The sequence below is a fragment of the Monodon monoceros genome, unplaced genomic scaffold (genome assembly GCF_005190385.1).
Source record: "Monodon monoceros isolate NGI ecotype Baffin Bay Population unplaced genomic scaffold, NGI_Narwhal_1 Super_Scaffold_6, whole genome shotgun sequence".
NCBI lineage: Eukaryota > Metazoa > Chordata > Mammalia > Artiodactyla > Monodontidae > Monodon > Monodon monoceros.
Window position 1 is genome coordinate 74662361 of NW_021703783.1, and position 23617 is coordinate 74685977.

At 37.4% G+C, this 23617-nt stretch overlaps 1 protein-coding gene across 2 annotated transcripts in view; it reads right to left on the bottom strand.

Annotated features, from left to right (window-relative positions):
• The window catches only part of CEP83 (centrosomal protein 83), a 111476-nt gene that overhangs the window by 17773 nt on the left and 70086 nt on the right, over nt 1–23617 (bottom strand). Inside the window, exons 7-14 of one of the 2 annotated variants that reach the window (XM_029204892.1) lie at nt 20229–20480; nt 17267–17398; nt 10425–10539; nt 9012–9156; nt 8749–8898; nt 5078–5153; nt 2247–2404; nt 445–572 (exon numbers count right to left, since the gene is read on the bottom strand). In XM_029204892.1, coding sequence (XP_029060725.1) covers nt 445–572; nt 2247–2404; nt 5078–5153; nt 8749–8898; nt 9012–9156; nt 10425–10539; nt 17267–17398; nt 20229–20480 — 1156 coding nt within the window. The remainder of the gene's footprint in view (nt 1–444; nt 573–2246; nt 2405–5077; nt 5154–8748; nt 8899–9011; nt 9157–10424; nt 10540–17266; nt 17399–20228; nt 20481–23617) is intronic. The other variant, XM_029204894.1, reaches the window with a different exon arrangement.

Below are 23617 nucleotides of genomic sequence, written 5' to 3' on the forward strand. Positions count from 1 at the left end.
AGTCCTAGTTCCTTCTGCTGGGGCAATGAGATACTTGCTTCTATATTCCTGAGTTGGAAACAAAAAAGTATTGTAACCACAAAAACAATGTTACAAGTATTAGTTAAGCACAGTTGAAACAGGCCTAATCACCCTGTAATTTAAGTGCGAATGAGTTAAATGACACTTGTATGGGCTGGTCTAGAAACTTTATCAATGAAAACCACTGTCTCTGTGGAAAAATGCATACTCTGAAAAACTGACTTGTACACAACATTTAGAAATAAACCTGTTGAGCAGTTTGCATTTTCCCAATTTATCTTTACAATGTGACAGCAAAATGTCATGTTTAAATATCAAACTGAACATACCCGTAAAGTCTCAGTTTTAATTATACATTTTATTCTCCTAAAATAGTTATGCTTTTACTCTATAGAAATCACTTTAATGAGAACCACTTGCCTTTTTTTTGGGCAATTGCAGCTCGCTGCAATTTCTCCTTAGCTTGATTATACTTTTCTTCTCTGTCAGTGATACGTTCATGAAGCCTATGCTTTTCTTCCAACCACTGTATTTGCTTCTCTTCCAATGCCCTGTCAGAAGAATGTATGCAAAACATGAGATGTTAACTCTTAGAAGAGATATTACCGCAAGTATAATCAAACTCACTACCTACTTCACCCACAGCCTTCATAATCCATCACAGGCATTCTTGCATGGCCACGTATCTGCTATCACCACCATTACTAAGTATTTCCTATGAGCCAGCCACTGGGCTTAGGACAGTACGTGTACTACATCATTTATTCTTCACAGTAACCCCTGAGTTAGGTACGTCTATCATTTCCATTTTATAGCTGAGGAAACTGAGGCTTAGAGCTGTTAACTAACTTGCTTAAAGACTTATACCTAGTTAACGGGGGGACAGGACAAACAACTGATAATCAGCTTTAAACCATGATACCACCAAGCTATTAAAAACTGGGCCTACTAAAGATGGTTTAAAATCAACCTTGGTATCAAGTCTTAATGTGGTATGTTTCCTGGCTAGAGTAAAATTCATATAAATGGTATTTTATAGTAACATCATAACAACTTACATCTTTAAAGCTCTTCTGTATACTTTATGATTTTTATTATCATCACTACAGGCAGTACAAATGAGATATACAAACCCTGAGGAGTCAGACTGCATGACTAAGGTCAAACCGATTTTAAGTATCTTAGCTGGGATCAAAATCACATTCTATTGACCCCAAGTCCAGCTATTTTCTGCTATATAATCCTATGAATAACATTCAGAAACCAATAAGTTAGTTACATTTGCTAGCTATACTATGATTGGAATTCTTAAGCACATTTCAAATCACTTGAGGATCCCAAGATACAAATTCCTATTATTTGCAAAATATAAGCAAAATAATTTGGACCCTGCGGAACATCACAACACATTATGGACAGTTATCTTGCTTACTTCCTTTTCTTGAAATTCAACCACACATATGAGTCCATGGACAAGCCTTAAAATATTAAATAATAGAAAAATAAGGAAAAAGTTTTATGTGGCAAGGTAGCCTTCAGAAGAAAAACTGTGAAAATAATGTTTCATAGATTCAAAAACTTATAATAATGACATGTTATAATAACAAAGCAAATACAAAATAACAAAAGCAAACACAAAATACAAATAGTTTTCTACCATATATAAACAACATTTTCCAGGGAATATAAGATCTTGGTCACCAAAATCATCTCCCTACCAGTTTACTAGACTGTCTACTATTAAGAGATTTCAAAATCAAAAAATATAAACAAGTAAATGAGCTTTTCAAAGGGAAAATCCAAAAGATTATAACTGTAATTCTAAGAAGTACGCTGTACAGATCAAAAATTTTGTTTCTGTTCTCTGGCATTCAGAAGAATTTAGATATTTGAAGTAAGAAATGTATTGATTTACTCAATGAATACAGAAGTGTTTCTTTGAAGGTTTTCATAATACTGTGGGGTCAAGGCAGAATTTTAAAAGGTTTTCTTCCCTAGATGTCTATTTTCTTTTTTCTTTTTTTTTAAATCAATCGAAGAGTCCATAAAGCTCATCTCCAGAAACAGAAAATACATTACCTAAGACCACTGTACACTGTCAATGGGGTATTTGTAACTAGTTCCCAAAATACAGTCAACACTGGAATCATCATTAAAAGAACTATATATAATATAGCAGAAAGAAGAAACAGTTTGTACATTAAAAAAAAAAGAGCAAACTCTACTTTTCAACTTCTAGTTGCGCTTTTTCAGCTTGGCTTCTTGAATTTCGGCATTCCTGTTTTAACCTCTCCACCATTTCCTTCAGTGTTTGGTTTGAATTCAGCAACTCATTCTCTGACTGTGCAAGTGAGGTCACTTGGATCTGCAAACTACTGATTTGCTTAAAAGAGAAGAAAGAAGAGAAATATAAGGCCACTAAACAAATGCAATAGAATATGAGAGACACAGAGGACACTAAGCAACTTCCCTCACAAATGCCACACCCAACTGATGTGCCCTTCAGGCCACCCTGAAATGAAACTATAAAAAGCACCAGCATTAGAGAAATGCAAATCAGAACTACAGGCGGTATCATCTCACACCAGTCAGAATGGGCATCATCAAAAAATCTACAAACAATAAATGCTGGAGAGGGTGTGGAGAAAAGGGAACCCTCTTGCACTGTTGGTGGGAATGTAAATTGATAGAGCCACTATGGAGAACAGTATGGAGGCTCCTTAAAAAACTAAAAATAGAACTACCATACGGTCCAGCAATCCCACTACTGGGCATATACCCTGAGAAAACCATAATTCAAAAAGAGTCATGTACCACAATGTTCATTGCAGCTCTATTTACAAAAGCCAGGACATGGAAGCAACCTATGTGTCCTTCGACAGACAAATGGATAAAGAAGATGTGGCACATATATACAATGGAATATTACTAAGACATAAAAAGAAAGGAAACTGAGTTATTTGTAGTGAGGTGGATGGACCTAGAGTCTGTCATACAGAGTGAAGTCAGAAAGAGAAAAACAAATACCATATGCTAACACATATATATGGAATCTTAAAAAAAAAAAAAAAGGTCATGAAGAACCTAGGGGCAAGACGGGAATAAAGACGCAGACCTACTAGAGAATGGACTTGAGGACACGGGGAGGGGGAAGGGTAAGCTGGGATGAAGTGAGAGAGTGGCATGGACATATATACACTACCAAATGTGAAATAGATAGCTAGTGGGAAGCAGTCGCATAGCACAGGGAGATCAGCGTGGTGCTCTGTGACCAGCTAGAGGGTGGGATAGGGAGGGTGGGAGGGAGATGCAAGAGGGAGGAGATATGGGGACATATGTATATGTATAACTGATTCATTGTGTTATAAAGCAGAAACTAACACACTATTGTAAAGCAATTATACTCCAATAAAAACGTTAAAAAAAAAAAAGGCAGCAGCATTAGGATCATATCTTAATATAACCAGAGACCATCAAGAACCCTATTCCTCAATCTGCCACTGAGTCCTCTCTCTTCTTCCCCAAATAAGCAGGCCAGAAGAGGTACTAGAAATGGGGAGAAGTGTCATTAGAAGGAGAGCAGGGAGGTGAGCAAAGAGAATCCAAATATTAGTCTCCTAGTCTCCGAGGAAAGAACAGATTTTAAAAGGTAAGCTGGGAAAGCTGCTAAGAAAATCCATTCCCCTACTCCCACAACATTGTGGTTAGCAACGCTTCCAAGGGTTCTGCTCTCTGAATAGTCAGGAATCATAAATGCAGGTAGGATCATTCTCACATTGTTTTTGAGTAGTTTTTAAGCATTTTATAGAGTGTTGGGCAGAAGAAAGATGCTCTGAGAAACCTAATGAATGGTAGGGATTCCTTGGCCTCTAGAACCATTTATCAAACTGTGAAATGTCAGGCTTCTTCATCCCAGTTTACCTTTATCTGGGAGTACTTTTTCTCATGAAAAGTAGCTAATTATCTAGTTACAGATTAACACGCTAGGAGATTCACATTGCTCTTAAGTCTTATCCAAATAATTCATTTGGGACATATTTACACCTAATTCTTGCAAAAGCCATTTTACCAATTAATAAACAAGTGTTCATTTTTCTTTCACTTTCTTCTACCTCTCTAAGCCATTCTCTTGAGAGAAGTTTGGAGGCAGAGAGTCAAGTGACTTCAGATCAAAAGAATCCATTACAAGACTCAGGAGCCAAAAGAAACCAGATTCTTTACACAATAAATGGGAAATAATTCCATTACTTCCTGATGGTAGCAAAGCCACATACAGAACTGTATAGGTCCAAAGAGCAACTGTCAGAAGAATAAAGTAAAAAGGTATGTCTCAGATTTCTATTTTAGAATGAATTTCTCCATGAAGAACTATTCAGTCCTTTTAACTGCAGCTGTAAATATAAAACTTGTATTACAGCTGGTTGAACAAGCAACTTTCAAAGAGCTTAATACTTCTCCATATCTACAGGATGACAGAAAGCCCAATGTCAATGAAACTAGATAACTTCTCTCAGAGTATCACACATTATGCCCTCCTACTTGGAACTTAGAAACCATAACTATACATGCAAAGCAATGCCAGCTAGCATGCAAGCATAAACCCTAAAAATGGAATTTTCACTCCTCATAATTTGTTTTGCCCATATAAATCTTTCCCGAACCCAAACAACTTTAATTAAAATATGAATTTCCTTCCATAAATACAACTCTTAGATTTCATAGGGATATAATAAAAAATAGCTCATGGAATAAGAAATGCAAAGTTACAAGTCAATCACACAAGTAATTCAAAATACTGCCCTTTAAACTATAATTTTAAAAAAATTCATCATGAGCCACAGCATATAAATATCTTAAGAAAAACAAAAGCAGCTTACTAAACAGGAGCTTAAAGAGGTCTAAACACTTTATCTTTACATATCAACTTCATCAATTCATTATCAATTGGAGTGATATTTTCAGAATATTTATATATATAATTCCAATAGAGATTCAAAAACACAGATTTAAAGAAGCACTTAAAAAAATAAAAGCAAAATGTTTGCTAAAATAATACCTGTTTCAGGTCAGAATTTTCATTTTTTTCTTTCTCTGCATTTTCAATATTCACAATTTGTTGTTGAAGTTTTAACCTAAAAATCACAACCCAACAAAAGACATTACTAAAAATCCACAGTTCATATATTTCACTGAATTAGACAATCATATTATTGAGTGCCCATATTGACACAAGGCACTGTGCTATATAAAGTGGTAGATTCAAAGACAAAGATTTTGACTTCAGGCAACTAAGCTGTGTCCACATATAATTAAAATGTAACAAATTTCTGCTTTTGCTATGGAAAAATCTACAAACTATGGGCATAGAGAAGATGAGAAATCAAGTCTATCTAGAAGGATGAGAGACTACTACATGGAGATAAAACTCTGGTGGGTAGGATCTTGATAAACACAGGGAACAGCCTGAAAAAATGGCTTTGGTGGAGGAGTGCCTAGTGGGTCAGTAAGGCAGGAGAAAGGAGTCCAGTTTAGGAGAAGCTATCTTATAGCCATACAGTATTTCACAATTTACAAAATGCTTTCAGATGTACTGCTACTTCACCTTCACTCTACTGGGTTATAGAGCTCCTAAATGTATCCTAAATGCCTACCATGATGTCTATAGTATAACAGGCATTTAATTAAGGTTGGCCAATTGTAGTAATTTCTCATAACAGTTGTATGGAAGTAAGCAGAGTCATCTTTATAATTCCAGATAATACAGAAAAAGAGGTTGAGGCTTAGCAAAGTTAAGCCCAAATCACACAGCTACCAAGTAGCCAAATCAAGATGAGACCCAGGTCTTCTCACACCCAAGTAAGTATCTCTGTCTCCCACTTCATTATGCCGTAATTATACTGATTTTAAATTCAGAATTTAAAAGAAAACTATCTAGTACAGACACCATACTGTATTTTATAAAATATTTTATGAGTTTTTACCCCTGAGATGAATGCACACTTACACAATTTGTGTCCTTTTCAAAAGGAATGATACATTCTCAGCCAAAACCTTAAAACACAGTGTATCCCTGGTGACCAAGGGACTAACTAACCTCATGAGAAAGACTATACACCTAATTAGCTTTGACAGGATAAGCCTTCAAACTTCCCTTTTAAAAATCCTTCATTTACCTCAAATATAATTTGCTTGGCACGTACTAGTTATAGCTTAGCATTATTAGCATGCCTTTTCAACCTAATTAGAAATGCTTCTTGGGAAGACAATATTCTCAAACGCCTAGGGCTGTACTTTAAACACTAATACCCTGAGAAAACCATCATTCAAAAAGAGACATGCACCACAATGTTCACTGCAGCACTATTTATAATAGCCAGGACATGGAACCAACCTAAATGACCACTGACAGATGAACGGATAAAGAAGACGTGGCACATATACAAAAGGGAATATTACTCAGCCATAAAAAGAAACAAAATTGAGTTACTTGTAGTGAGGTGGATGGACCCAGAGTCTGTCACACAGAGTGAAGTCAGAAAGAGGAAAACAGATACAGTATGCTAACGCATATATATGGAATCTAAAAAAAAAAAAAAAAAAAAAGGTACTGATGAACTTAGTTGCAGGGCAGGAATAAAGAGGTAGACATAGAGAACAGACTTGAGGACGTGGGGTGGGAGGGTGAACCTGGGGCGAAGTGAGAGTAGCATCGACATGTATACACTATAGAATGCAAAATAGTTGGCTGGTGGGAAGCAGCAGCATAGCACAGGGAGGTCGGCTCCGTGCTTTGCGATGACCTAGAGGGGTGGGATAGGGAGGACGGGAGGGAGGCTCAAGAGGGAGGGGATATGGGGACATGTGTATGCATATGGCTGATTCGCTTTGTTGTGCAACAGAAACTAACACGGTATTGTGAAGCAATTATACTCCAATAAAGATCTATTAAAAAAATTCAGTAAGTATCTGTTGTTGGATTGAATGAACCAACTCAAATCCTGGATTACACATTTAAATGCACAAGGTGGTTGGACAATATGATATGGAAGAAATCATAAAATACACTGCTCCTGAGATATTTACATACAAACGCCAGAAACAATGTACCTAAAGGAAGAGGGCCAGTCTTGCTCTTCCTGTGCTCCTTTGACTACCAATCACACTCTTATTCCATAATTCTAGCTATACTATTACTCCCTCAAACTTTCTGTGCATTTCTCCCTTAAATGTTTAAGGTTGTTATTAACTTGGAGCTTTTAGGTTACCGAGTTAATAAAGGTTTCTTTCTACAAAACCATGGAGATGAAAATAGGGGAGAAAACACCATGGGTCCTAGCTCCAGTCCAGAGTTAGAAAAGTTAGGCCCCAAGTATATCTTAGCTCTGGTCGAGATTTTGGATACACATGATAAATCAACAAGAAACAAGACCGAGTTATGAAAGCATTAGTGGCCTGAATACTTTCTAAATAATTATGTAGATATGAAGAGAAACAAAAATGCCCTACCTATAAAAACTGAAGCCAAAGAAACCACTGGTAAAGAGTATCTGACTATCATTAAACATGAAAGGAGTAAGAACACCATTTTGGTAGACTATTAAGAGATGATCTACAAAATTTTCTTCAGTTCACTTTGCTGAAGCAGTGCTGGGTTAGAATTCATAACTGATAGGAGATTTTTGATTTTTTTTTTAAGAAGAAAATTAGTCCATGATTTAAGATCATTACATTTAGGATTCTAAGGGATAATTACATTTTACAAATAAAAAGTAACCTTAGGGGCTTCTCTGGTGGCGCAGTGGCTGAGAGTCCGCCTGCCGATGCAGGGGACACGGGTTCATGCCCCGTTCCGGGAAGATCCCACATGCCGCGGAGCGGCTGGGCCCGTGAGCCATGGCCGCTGAGCCTGCGCGTCCAGAGCCTGTGCTCCGCAATGGGAGAGGCCACAGTAGTGAGAGGCCCGCGTACCGCAAAAAAGAAAAAAAAAAAAAAGTGAAAAAAGATAATTAAATCCTAATGGTAAAGTAATTACAAGAATGTAAATGAGTTAACATACTGCTCAAGAAACTATCATTCAAATCTTTTTTTTTGCGGTACATCATAGTAAGGTAGATCTTATAGATGTATATTTCAAACTTTATACTCATAATTGAGTAATTTCTTTACTAGTCCTTATGTAACACTCATAAAAATCAATCATGTATTACAGGTCTGAGACAGACAGAAGTTAAAGATGACCTGAATACATGGAGAGATAGGCCATATTCATGGATTGGATAGACTCAATACTGTTGAGATGACAACTGTTCTCAAACTGAGCCACAGATTCAGTGCACTCCCAATCAAAATCTTAAGCCTTTCTGAAAATGGTTATAAGCTGATTATTTACAAGGAAAGGCAAAGGACCTAGAAGAGCCAAAACAATCTTGCCAAAAAAGAACAAGGTAGAAGACTTGCACTACCTGAATCAAACTTAATATGAAGCTACAGTAGTCAAGAGAGTGTGATATTGGTGTCAAGATAGACATACAGACAAATGGAATAGAACAGAGTCCAGAAACAGACACACTCACATATGGCCAACTGAAACCAACAAAGGTATCAAAATAATTCAGATATGGAGATCTGGGTGAAAATTATATGGGAATACTCTGTACTAGTTTTACAATGTTTTGTTGGCTATGAGATTATTTCAAAATGAAGTTTAAAAAAATATGCACATATAACCTAATACTCTGAAGTTCCCTCCTGGCCGACTCTTCTGCCATCTGTGAAGCTCGCAATCTCTCTTCACACTGATCCTTTTCAGATTGCCTCCTGACATCATGTTCCACTTTCATTTTCTCTAAATCCGCTAATCTGCTCTCAAGTTCTAGCCTAAAACAACAGATGATAATTATATTACAAGAACTACAATAAGGATAATATGACAGCAAAATGTTTTCATTTGCAAGGAGATTTAACACAAAATAAGGTAATTAGGTACTTACTTTTCATCTTGTAATACCACAAGTTTTTGGTAACCTTCTTCTTTGGCAGCTTGTACTTTACGTATTAATTCACGGTCCTTTTCTACTAAAAGCACTTTGTGGTGTTCAACAGCTGATGTGAGAATTTCATTGTCTGACTGTAATCCTAGTATTTTTTTTTAAAGGAGAAAACTGTACTGTATTCAATGTTATTAAGAAGAAAAACTGCAATTAACAGCAAATATTCATAAGCTGATAAGACGAAAGAATATAGAAAGTAAGTCTCTCCAGATACACATCTCAAAGAGCTTTACTTTGTTGATAAACTTTTCTTAACGAAAAAGACTCAGACTTAATTTGTCATTTTATTAAGCACTCACACAAAAACACTTTAATAAAAGGTTATATACATTTACTCATTTGGATCGTGAGAGCTGGGGACATCAACCTGGGTAATATTGAAAGAGGTTTAAATACTTAACTTCCAAAAGGGTTCTGTAACCTAAATCCCATAGACAGCATCATCACAAAGCTAGCTGGAAAGCAGAGTGAATAAAATCACAGACGCTTTTGAAACTTATCAGAACTGTTAGATATCTAATACAAATTGGACACTTTCAAGTTTGTCCAATGAATTCACAAATTTTCCTCGTAATGAAATGACAAGTATTTTGCATATGGAATAACTAAAACAAATTCATATCTAACTCAAAGTTGAAAAAGAATGCAAAACTGGATCTCAAACTCTTTAAGTTCCAAAGAAAATATGCTCCCTAAGTCTAAGAAAATCCATGAGTCAACATCAAGTAGAAATTAATAATGAAAATAGTCACTCATCATAAGCTCTGTCTGAAACTGAAACTAGAGGCCAGTTCGACTAGAGACCAACTTCACGACAGCTGCAGGTCCAGGCAGCTTATTTAAGTACTTAGTAAGAGTCAGAAATAATATAGTTTCTGAGAAATCTTGATGAGAAGGACATTCTAAGACTAAATTGGAGTTTAAAAATAAGCTTAGGCTGAACTAGGCCCAATAACTGGCCTAGGGTCTACATTAAAAAAAATTTTAAACTTAAAAATTGGACCTGGAACCCACTTATATATTCTTTAGATTTTAAATGGTCTGATATTAGTAATCACATGATCTAAACAGAGTTTTAAGTTATATACCCGGGAAGTATGGAATCCTATCTATAAAGTTTCACTTAATTTATGTATTAATCAAATAACAATGATATAACCATAAGATTGTTTTTTTAAAAGTTACATCACAGAATGAACATTTAACATACAAATAAAAACAATACATATGTGTGCTCTAAAATTAAAATTCAATTAAGCTTAAAATTGGAAATAAACTTCAGTTTGATCTATTTTAGTAATTTGAGTTTATATGTGAAAGTAACAGTAAAAAGCATGGGAAATCATATATTACCATCCAGTTCACTTTGAATTTTATTCCTTTCTCTTTCTAGCTCACTCTTAGCTCTTGCTGCCTCCAGTTTGATGTCTGTTATTTCTAGTTTGTTTGAATGTTTAAGTTCTTTTACCTGTTGATAATTAGAAATTGAAATTACTATTGGTCATTTTCTTGCCACTAAATGCTAATCCAAAAACATTAGTAGAAATGAGAAAACACTTTGGTAGCAGAGTATAGAGTATAAGCACCTTCCAGCAGGGAAGATGCTTCAGTTCCTGGAACAGTACTCAGCACCAAGAAAACAGTCTGTTCCTAACAGAATTGAGTCATTTCTTTCAATAGCAGGGTGGGGTCATCGGGCTTAATCTTGCCTTTAAAGGCTTAACTGCAAGTACCTAAAATCCAATAGTCAATGACTGAAACATCCTCAGGGAAAAAAAAATTGAAACCTTCCTCTAAAAAAAACTGTTGGTGACAAAAAGGCATTTTAGGTATAAGGAACAGCATATAAAATGTTATAAAGGTAGAACGTCACCTGGTCTGCTTGGAAAACAATGAACAATGTGTCATAGATAGAGCAGAGGAAGATGTGAAAACTGTGGAGTGGCAGGGAATAAACTTTATATGCCATACAAAAGGGTTGTATATCCTCTTAGCTGCTGAAGGTGGCACAATCAACTTTGTTTCAGAAAGTTAACTCTAATTGCAAGTGTGCTGGATTAAGAAACTGAAGGTAAAGAAACCAATTAAGAGGCAAAGGACTAACAAAGGGGACAGGAAAGAATAATCTATTGAAGTTGGTGACTAAATAGTGTGTGTGTGTGTGTGTGTGTGTGTGTGTGTATGCTGGTAGTGGGATAAACAAGTACAAAATGTATAAATCTAATTTAAACCTTTATTGCCCAAACCTGATTCTTTTAAAGCCCCAAGGTGAATGTAACTGTCAATATTTTCCATATAATTAACCACATACCAATCTCAGCTTTTCCCTGAGACATTCCTTTTGAAAGCTGAATAACTATAGTTCATAAGTGGTATTCCTTAGGCTTCCCTGGTGGTGCAGTGGTTAAGAATCTGCCTGCCAATGCAGGGGACACGGGTTTGAGCCCTGGTCCGGGAAGATCCCTCATGCTGCGGAGCAACAAAGCCTGTGAGCCACAACTACTGAGCCTGCACTCTAGAGCCCGCAAGCCACAACTACTGAGCCCACGTGCCACAACTACTGAAGCCCGCGTGACCTACAGCCCATGCTCCACAAGAGAAGCCCGCACACCGCAACGTAGAGTAGCCCCTGCTCACCGCAACTAGAGAAAGCCCGCATGCAGCAACGAAGACACAATGCAGCCAAAAATAAACAAAAAATTTTTTAAAGTAGTATTCCTTTGTTCATTCAATAAATATTTATTGAGCACCTATTATGTGCCCTAGCACTGTCTTAGGAGCTGGGGATACAGCAGCAAACAAGAAAGCTTTGTCTCTCTAATCATCTGTACTACTCTCTTAACAGTTTCCACATCCCTGCCCTTTGGTGAGGCGCTTCTAAAATTAGGTATAGTACTATATAATGAGGATTTAACCAGTACGGATATAAAGGTTAGATAAACCTGCATTCTGACATATTATACTAATGTATAAAACTATGAAATCAGAGGAGAAAATCACAAATATATACAAGCCAAATATGTAAAATATACGATGGTGGTAACAGGAGGGTAAAGGATAATTTACTTGAATGCAATAAAAGGCTATAAAAACTAGAGATGGGAGTTTGAAATAAATCAGGAAGAGGTCCTAGAGCCAAAGAGGGTGAAGATGAGAAACAGAAGTGTCTTACTGGAGGAGACTCCATCTATGAAAGGTATTGGAAACATAACAAGGTTTCCTGCAAATTCCTCACTTAAAGGAAACAAGAAAGTCAAGTACTGTGCTGCCTTTGTACTGCTAATAACCACACTAAGACACAAATTAAGCTGTAGATTTTCAAATGACACAACACAAAATGAATACCTTGTGCTGACATCAGATTTGCATTTTTAAATCTTTCTGAAGTTCTTTTCTATGAAAGCAAGTCTCATTGAACAATGTTTACAAAGCAGCTTTGAAATACTTTCAGAGCAGCTAAAAGATTGTATTTATTTTAAAATTTAAACTTTCTATAGATTGGGTTTTTATAATTTCATGGACAGACAGAATTTATAAATGCTTTAAAATTTGGAAGAAATACAACTACAATGAAAATCTAATTTCTGTGACAAATGTAATCATAACCTGCTATTATACACTAACTGTAGAAGGTTTGAATGACACAGCAGTTCATTAGCGAACCACATTGTAGCTGCTTTATATATGAGGTGGAAAATCAGAGCCATCTTATTTTGTAGAATCTTTCAACGAGAAGAACTACAAAATATATAAAAAACATATTTCTTAATTCATTCACTGAGATTTACTGAAATGAGAAAACATTTTTCAGTTAAACTATAATCAGTGAAACTGAAAGAACACTGGATCGGAAGTCAAACAACAAGTCTATCTTCAGAACTACTTCTATTATTAAAGCAGTGGTATATGCTCAAGCAACACGCATTCAAATTAACTTATTTATGGACCCGGATGCGTTTTTCTTTAGTGCCACACTTCTAAAATACTGAAATAATGAAGGCACTCACACTAACAGTAATTAACTTCCAAAATGATATTAAAATTATTTTATTTATTAAAAATGGAAAAACGTATATGAATATTTATTAGATGTGATGAATAAAAACTTTCTATGAGTAATATGAACCAAATCCCAAATAGTTATAATAAAGTTTCTTTCTGCCTCTAGATTCCTAGTTCTTAACTTTTGTAATCAAGCATCAAAAATCCTAGGAAAACTAGGGATCTTTTCTTAAATAAAATGCACAATGTTAAAATGCTGCAAATAATTTGAAGAGATTTACAATCTTCTTAAGCTTCCGTGGGCCAAGCTACCCTGTTCTGCTTTTTTTTTTCCCACAATATGTTTTCCATGTAGATTCTGGTCTTTACATTGTGAATTTGTTTTATGCTTTTGATACAACAGAAGTACTCAGAATATTAGCTAGTACTAATAAAACTTTAAGAAATGTAACAAAGTAGCAACAGTAAGCATTTTATAACGGTTCAGAATCTGTTAAATTACAAACACACACAAAGAAAACAATATACATAAGCCAGAAATTCAAATAAAGTTGAAAAAATGTATTACTCAAGAAGCTCTTGATGTAAATTCCAAAGAGACAGTACTCAAACTCTGATCTTTTTCAAAGGTCTGAGATGGTATGACCTCATAAACTTAGCTAATAAGGTAATTCTGTGGGATGACTCCCTTAAAACTGTACATTTTATTGGAGTTCTAAAGCTCAAACACCTCATAACAGGAAGAATTATCTCATTGAATATTAGATAACTTTAAGGTCATCATTTTTAGGCCATCTTTGGTAATACTTTTTAATCCAAGACACTGATAGTCACAATGACATAACTCTGTTCAAAAACCTAACAAACATTTACAAATTTGAATAACTTAGACAAATACACCCCAGGTGTTCCTCTGCATTGCAAACAACCATTTGTGAGAACTGCAAAATGTTGATGAAAATTTCAAGTTGCAAAGATAACTGTGACAATGTTTGAAACATTATTTTAAGATTTAACCTTCCAATGAAATCTTTTTATATGCAAGATCTCAAATGAAAACTTGGTTTGTCTGAAGCTGGTGGGTGGTTTTTAATAAACCACTTATATGCATAATAATGCAAGTATGCCTTTAAAAAGACAGGCAGCTCTTAGCAATGTGTGTTAATAAACATACAATCTGAAAGTGTAAAAGAGTATGTATTTGCCATAGAAAAAACTGGGTAGACTATCTCCCAAGGGTGGCATCTAATACATCTAATATTATGGCTTTGGCTTTTCAGGCACAGAAATCAAATTTTGTCACCACACTTAAAGACCACTCTCAAGGTTGAACTCACATTACTAAAGTTTACAAAGAGTGATCTATAAAACCAGAATGTCAGTTTATTAATTGCGAGAAAAAACTATAATGGAAACTAGAATACTCTAACTCTGAAGGACCAGTGCGTTCTCTCTCCCTGTAGACAAAATTACAGAGGAAATCACATAACAGTCAGAAAGTTGCTTAGGGCTCATGCAGTCAGAACAAAAGGAATGGGATGAATCGATTATTTCATGGCCACAAACTAAAACAGATTGAGGTATTCCTTCCCACAGTAAGAATGATCTCTTCAATGGGACCAGAATACTCACACTCTGCCAACTAAAACTCTCTCTTGCCTCTGTCATAAACACTGTTTGACTGTGGACAAGGAATTTACGATGAATACATTACTCCTCTAGGTAAGTTCATATATTTCTACCAGGCTACAATAAATTCGCTCTGGTCTAGAAACCATTTTGTTTTTTAAGGTGATTTTACATAACTCTGCTCTGACAGAAATATAATACATGATCTCACTGATTCAGACATCAGTCTTATTTTCAAGTTCTTAGAGCTGAACCAAGTACTACTAATAATAGCTAATATTCAGGTGATGATATATTAGACCTTATGCTAAGTGCTTTAGGCATAATTTAATCTCTGCCACACTCTATAAGGTAGGTATTAGTCTGTTTTATAAAGGAAAATGCTAAAGTCTTCAGAGAGAAATTAAATTGCCCAGGTCACACAGCTAGCAAGGGGAAGAAATGGAATTTGAATATGTCTGACTCCAGAGCTGATATTCACTGCGGTATTCTATAAAATACTTTCATCATTGCTATCCTACTTCTGGTTACTGGATTCCTTATATACATTGCATTTGAGGGGGAAAAAAACCTCTAAGTTCCTGGGAAAACGGTATATAAAAGGTGTTCAAACCATTGTATTCTTTTAAAAATAACAAATGCGGGCTTCCCTGGTGGCATAGTGGTTGAGAGTCCGCCTGCAGATGCAGGGGACACAGGTTCGTGCCCCGGTCCGGGAAGATCCCACGTGCCGTGGAGCGGCTGGGCCCGTGAGCCATGGCCGCTGAGCCTGCGCATCTGGAGCCTGTGCTCCGCAACGGGAGAGGCCACAACCGTGACAGGCCCACGTACCGCAAAAAATAAAATAAAATAAAATAAAAATAACAAATGCAGGTCATGCTGCTGCTATTAATTTACTCATTTAACAAATATTTATTGTCTACTGTGTGCCAGCACTGTTCCAGGAGCCAGAGATACAACAGTAATAAAAGCAATGCCCCTGCTGTCTTGGAGCTTATATTTGAGGCAAAGGGAGTAGAAAAGACAAAAATAAACAAATATATCAGATGGTGTTAAGAGCTATGAAGAAATATAAAGCAGGTAAAAACGATAGAGAATAAGGCAGAGGAAGAAGGAAGATGGTATTTTACAAAGTGAAGAAAAAAAAGTCCTCTCTGATAAGGCAACATCAGAAATGGGTGAGGAGGGGCTTCCCTGGTGGCGCAGTGGTTAAGAATCCACCTTCCACTTCAACTATGAATGTTGACTACAAACCATCGTAGTATTAACAGTACCTGTGACAGATATTTTCATATATTACATTTTTTGTAGATATTTCAAAATATCATTAATACTTATCACTGCTTCAAAATTACAGTAATTTTTAAACTCATCATGAGATTTGGTTTTAATGCATTAATAAACATATTTCTGTATCAAAAAAACAAACAAACAAAACACAGAATCCACCTGCCAATGCAGGGGTCACGGGTTCGATCCCTGGTCCGGGAAGATCCCACATGCTGTGGAGCAACTAAGCCTGTGCACCACAACTACTTAGCCTGTGCTCTAGAGCCCGTGAGCCACAACTGCTGAGCCTATGTGCCACAACTACTGAAGCCCACATGCCTAGAGCCCATGCTCTGCAACAAGAGAAACCACCTCAATGAGAAGCCTGCGCACCACAACGAAGAGTAGCCCCCGCTAGCCACAACTAGAAAAAAGCCCGCATGCAGCAACGAAGACCCAACGTGAGTAAAAATAAATTAATTAATTTAAAAAAAAATGGGTGAGGAAGAAAGCTATATACATATGTGAGGGAAGACCATGCAACGCGGGCAAGTGCAAAGGCCCTGAGGTAGAAGTAAGCTTGCTCAAAGAAGAGTGAGAAGGCCCGTGAGGCTAGAGCAAAGTGAACGGGAGGGAAAATGAACTATGACGGCTGGGGAAAGATTGCAGGGGCCAGATCACACAGAGCTCTGACAGGGTAGAAAGTAAAGAGACCAATTAGGAGGCTATTGTAAAAACTGGACTAGAGTGGTCACAATGAAAGCGGTTAAGAATTGGTCAGGGGCTTCCCTGGTGGCGCAGTGGTTAAGAATCCACCTGCCAATGCAGGGGACACAGGTTCAAGCCCTGGTCCGGGAAGTTCCCACATGCCGCGGAGCAATGAAGCCCGTGAGCCACAACTACTGAGCCTGCACTCTAGAGCCCCAAAGCCACAACTACTGAGTCCTCGTGCCCCAACTACTGAATCCCGCACGCCTAGAGCCCGTGCTCCGCAACAAGAGAAGCCACCGCAATGAGAAGCCCACACACCGCAAAGAAGAGTAGCCCCCGCTCACCGCAAGTGGAGAAAGCACGCACGCAGCAAGGAAGACCCAACACAGCCAAAAATAAATGAATAAAATAAATTAAGAAAAAAAAAAAGAACTGGTTAGTTTCTACATGTATTTGGAAGGTAGAATAAGATCAAAAAAGAGACTTCAATGTAGGGAACTAAGCTACTGAAACACAAAACTCCTTTGTCATTATACAGTCTCAAGCATTCTAAAGAATAAAGCAAATACTTAAAGACAACTTACTTTACTGGTCAGTGTATTTATTTCCCGTTCAGCTTTATGCAATTTACTAATTAAAGTAGTATTTTGTTCATTGCTTGATTGTAGCTCTTTTTCCAAGCGTTCAGCCTGTAGTTTAGCTGACTGTTTTTCAGCCTTTTATTAAAATAAAATATTTTAAAATTTGTTGACAATTTTTCAATTATATAAAAACAAAATAAACACTATTTAAATAAATGTAATAATCATACTACCCAAAATTATTCAAAACCTCAACAATATTAACATATACTGAAGTAACAAGAGTTTTCACAAAGCAATTGGTAGAATTCAAATGCAAGATATTTGCTCCAGGAAATATGCAACAAAGTTATCTGGACAAACAACTTATCAACAGCCACCACCAAGATAAAACCCATACACCTCTCTCATGAGAGAGAGTACCTAACACACTCACTTGATACCTATTTACTACTATTGTGGACATAATTCAGACAAGCATTTTGGTGGATTTCAAGTACCCAGCAGATATGAAAAAGCATATTACAAGGTAGAGGAGAGGGCTTACGTGTAGTAGTAAGAAGTGAGAACTGAAAATCTAAAATCAATGGAGATTAGAAAACGATCCCCAAGAGATTAAAAATTCAAAATCCTCGACTAATCTGGAGCTTCTGGAAGTATGGGCAAAGAACACAATAGCTCCTGAACTCGTCACATAATATTCTTAATGAAGTAAGCTGTCAAGAAAATTTCCAGTTGGTAATACTCATAGTACTCTTTAATTAGAAAGGGAAAACTAAATGCTTTTTAAAAATACTTCTAATCAAAACAGTTAAAATGAAAACATTTTGCACTCAAAGGATAAGCTTCAGTTCTGCAACAGCTCATTTCCTATATATCTTAAATATGATAAGGAGTGTATTCAACAAATAATTCAGAAAAAAACCCTATTTTCCTCACATAAAAAATGATACTCTTCAGGCACAATGATAGACAAAAAAAAAAAAAAAATCAAAGAAAGGCAGGCTACCTGTCATGTGCGTATTTTCATTTCATCTGACAAATGATAAAATGAAATACAGGCTCTGCTGAAAGAACCTCCCATCTTTTGTCATCATTCAACTGGTCCTGAAAATAATCACTCTAAATGACCTCAATGCAAAGTTTCACATTGAGATCACATACCATACTCAATCGCAGTCATCCCACTGTCACTGGGTAAATACGTTAAGGATAGAAGGATGGCAACATAAACACTTCATTCTGAACTGCCTCATGTCTAAGGTCCAATGATACTGACAATTTAAATTCTGGAAACCACTAAATACTGTCAGAAGCTTCATCCAAAAAATAAAAAGGTGACTTCTACTCTTCAAAACATATTAATGTACTTCTGGTACCAGTTTGCTGTCCAGAAAAAAATCACTACTTTGGATTTGGATATTGGATTTTAATTACAAACTAGGTGCACACTAATTTCCCTCCAGTTCAAATCACCTCACGACTATTCTGAAGAAAACAAAACATTTTGGACTGCTCAAAATAAATTTTTAAAAACTATCAAACTAGTATATTTGCTACACGTAAGACACTAAGGACTAGGAGGAATAAGCATTATCTCAATAAAACTGTAAAGGGGTCCAGAATATGCCACTGTGGAATAAGAATTATTTGGAGCTGAAGGCTTTTGAGAATCAACAGACACAGGACAAAGTTTTTTCCTGAACTCCTCTTATCTGTCTAAAAGTAGAGCCTCTAAAAAGAATTTAAGTGTTAGAAGTCCCCTCCGCAGGGGTTTCATAACTAGGGAAGGCCAACTTCTATCACAGAAGACAAGAAGGCAACACCAGGATAAGAAAGCACCTACACAAACGACATCACAAAATTATCATATCTGCCATTTGTTTTCCTAAGGGCCCATTTATCTTTCCTAAAAGTCATTTCTTTTCCTATAAGTGTCCTTTCTCCCCCTCTCTCTTCCTTATTAGAATGGTATATACGCCCCAAACTACTACTGCCTCTTTGAGTCACATTTTTCTGTGAACTCCTGTTTACGTACATGAATAAAAATCTATCTTTTCTCTTGCTAATCTGTCTGTTGTGAGTTTAATTCACAACCCTTAAACTCTGAACCTAAGAGGGTAAAAGAAAAGTTTTTCCTCTCCAACAACAGAAACAAGAACTTTCATAGGAGAATACCTCTAGGAGTACCAGCTTAGCTCTGCCAGCTCTTTTCTTTCTCTAATGAACTCAGGGAAATAATTCAGTAAAGGCTTATATGCATTAGTAGCCAAGTTCAATTTTGTAACTCCGGCAAGAAGCTGTCCTAAGATATATAAGTATGGTATTTCTGTTGAAACAGGATTTACGATTTTAAGATCTTGAATCCCAGTGTAAGGAAATAACTAGAAAGAAATTGCTCTTTCTGGTTTGAGATGACTTTAGTCTTCAGAAACTCCATTTTTTTTTTGAATTTTGCATATTCTACTCTGTGGCATTTTAAAAGTTAAATCATTTCAGATAGGCGACGTGACTCCCAAAGAATAAATAATCCCCTTGTAAATATGGTAGCATACTATTGCTTATGAATCAAGAGCTTTCTTCTCTACAAAAAGTATATACACTCTTGGGATTCCACAAATGCGTCAGCGTTAGATTGGTGAGCATACATTTATGCCCTAAAAAATCAAAGGCTTGGGCTTCCCTGGTGGCGCAGTGGTTGAGAGTCCGCCTGCCGATGCAGGGGACACGGGTTCGTGCCCCGGTCCGGGAAGATCCCACATGCCGCGGAGCGGCTGGGCCCATGAGCCATGGCCGCTGAGCCTGCGCGTCCGGAGCCTGTGCTCCGCAACGGGAGAGGCCACAACAGTGAGAGGCCCGCATATCGCAAAAAAAAAAAAAAAAAAAAAAAAAAAAATCAAAGGCTTGTCAACTGCACTTTAAAAAAAGTACGTGATAGTCTACCGGGAAGCAATTAAAACCTTACCTCCAGGGATCTGAGTGTAGCCTGCATCTCAGCCAACTGCCGCACCTGAATTCTCTGGACATTTTCTACCTGAGCACCAGAATTTTCTTTTTCAGCTCTCAATTCTGCTACTTCAGCCTCTAAACCTTTTAATTTCTGACACAAATGGACTTTTTCTCGAACAAGTTGCTCCACTCGTTTGCTGTCTCTTGTGGGATCAACACTAAGCAGCTGGTTATGTAGTTCTTCTTTATCTTTCTCCAGTCTTGCAATCTGATGACAATTTGAAAGAAAGCATACAACCTTAAATTATCGAATTTTCAGCCATAAACATGCTTTACAAGTCAGTAAATTAAAATTAAAAATTGTACAATATGAAAAAAAAAGCTCAGGTGGTAAAATGAAGTACAAAGGAAAAAAATCCTAAAACGTCACATTCTTCATTCTGTACTTGGCATGACTCAAATGTGAGGGCAAGGACCTTGTCCTATTTTCCCTCCATCTCCCCGTGGTGCCTAGCACAGGGCTTCATCAGTTGCTGACTAAAATTCAAAATTATAAGTAATACTATAAAATAATAATTAAAAACGTCAAGTATTTCTAAATTCATCAGAACATTATAGGGGTTTATGCAAGATCATATTGATCTTGCATAAACTGATTACTCCTAAGCTTTTCCTCATGTGACAGTAATTCTTGGGCTATATCTATACTAATAAAATCATCTATTCCAAGGCAACTTAATTTACAAAAAAAGCTGCTTGTCCATATAAGTAACAACAAATGTGACTGATGAGAGCTTTTAAATAATAGCTGAGGGTGTCTTAAAGCCCTAGTTGTAGTGATGTCCTAGTTCTTAATTCTCAGATCCAAGAAAGAGCTGAAAATCATTACTCCAGGGCATGTAGACAAATCACCAAGGAACTTGTTGATCAAAAATACCAGTGGTCTCATTCACGCCAACCATCACTGCCAGATCTCATGTGCCCCCAAATCAGGGGATTTCAAACTGCTTCCTAACCTCTGAGGCACTTCAGAGGCCCCTCGCCTCCAGGAATAAGGGTCCAAATAATCACTGTAAAACTCATTCTTTGGGGCTTCCCTGGTGGCGCAGTGGTTGAGAGTCCGCCTGCCGATGCAGGGGACACGGGTTCGTGCCCCGGTCTGGGAAGATCCCACGTGCCGCAGAGCGGCTAGGCCCGTGAGCCATGGCCGCTGAGCCTGCGCGTCCGGAGCCTGTGCTCCGCAACGGGAGAGGCCACAGCAGTGAGAGGCCCGCGTACCGCAAAAAAAACCAAAAAAAAAAACCCTCATTCTTTCCCTCTGCTGATCTCGCCAACTCCCTATCCCCTACTATCACCACCAACAAACCTTTGTTGTTAACCACAGCAGCTCCTCTTTTTAGTCTCTTTTTATATATGGGGTTTCTTCAGGTGATTTAACTTAAAGATTCAGTTGTTTAAAAAAAAGAAAAAAGAAAGTTAGAAGCGACGGCTATAAACAGCACCAGGGGTGGTTGTAGCCAGGATGAGCTTAGCAGGCTCACTCTAAGCCGAAAGGCCTTAAAGTGATGCTCTGCAGCCTGGGCAAAAATGGCCCAAGGGACAGCTGATTGCTCACTCTGCTATAAGTGAATCTAAGTGTGAGACCTCCACCCCAGGGCAGAATGTTCCTCACCTGTAAAATGAGAGGTTAGAATGAGGCCCTCTAAGATCCTATTCAGTTCTAACATGTAGTGATTCCAGTTTGGTTTTGGACATTAAACTGAAGCTGAATTAAAGATGTCAATGGGAAATATAGGTAGAGCTATCCACAGAAGGCAAATGCCATTTCTTCCCAGAAAATAAAATTTATTATAGAAGGCAGCTGTAAAATTCAGGGTCAAGCCCTCAAAAACTCAACTAATTAGTGTCTCCTATTTTTCCTCCCATCCTTTACATAAACATTACCCCCAAGGTTTGGTCCCCAACTACCTTTTTCCCTCCATATTCTCTTTCCTTCAGCCAGATGTGTGACTTTGTGGAAGTCATTTTTTCACTTTGGCATCAGTTAAAATGAAGGGCTGGGCTGGAAGATCTTTAAGAAACCACTTAGCTTTTGCATGAGGAAATCCAAATATTATTCCACTGTGCTATATCAGAGGTGTGGCAGCTCATCGATATGAAACTCGGGTTCAAACAATGGTGCCCTTTACTGAGTACTTAATATGGATCAAGTGCTGAGCTAAGTGTTATATATAAAATTGCATTTAGTAACAATAATTTATCTTGTAGTCTTCATTTTACATATGGGATCAGACAGCTAATGTTCATGACCAGCATGTTTCCCTATGTTATTGCTTCCTCCAGTAGTTTTAAAAGGCATCTATGTGATAGTTGAAGTGAGAGCTGAAGCTCTGGACTGAGCTAGCTAATACCAAATTCAGGATTAGATCTCACATTTATAACTCCTTAACAAGAGTTCTCTACCAAGTCACTCCTCCCAAAACTGGTAATCACTGCCTTCTAACTTCTCTATTCATTCGTTCATGCAACAAGTATTTATTGAGTACTTACTGCATAGGCAGCACTGCTCTAGGTATTAAGGATACATTAGAAAACCTAGCAGATAAGCAGAGACAGCCAGCCGGCTCTCAGTATCTAACAGGATTGGTTCCAGGACCTGCTACAGATACCAAAAACCAAGGGCTCAAATCAGTCCTCTGTATGGGCGGGTTCTACATCTGCCGATTCGACCAACCGTAGACTGTGTACAGTTGACCCTTGAACAACATGGGTTTGAATGGTGCGGGTCCACTTATATGCAGTATTGTATGTGTATTTATTTTTAAAAATCCAGGTATAAGTGGACCCGCACCGTTCAAACCCCATGTTGTTCAAGGGTCAACTACAATCATAAAACCTCTGTTCTGGAGGAGCTCATATTCAATCACTGCTATCCATCCTCTGGGTAAAGATCTTGGACACAGCCTCCGCTCTCCCCTTTTCCTCCAATCTCAGATTCACATGTCATCTCCCTTGAAGTCCTGAATTCCCTAATGACATATGATGTTCAACATCTTTTCAGGTGCTAAGTTGCCATTTGTATATCTTCTTTGGTGAGATGTTTGTTAAGGTCTTTGGCCCATTTTTTAATCCGGCTGTTTCTTTTCTTATTGTTGAGTTTAAGTTTGTTGTATATTTTGGGTAACAGTCCTTTATCACATATATCTTTTTCAAATATTTTCTCCCAGCCTATGGCTTCTCTTCTCATTCTCTAGAGTGTCTTTCAGGGCTTCCCAGGTGGCGCAGTGCTTGGGAGTCCACCTGCCGATGCAGGGGACGTGGGTTCATGCCCCAGTCCGGCAGGATCCTGCATGCCGTGGAGCGGCTGGGCCCATAGGCCATGGCCGCTGGGCCTGCACGTCTGGA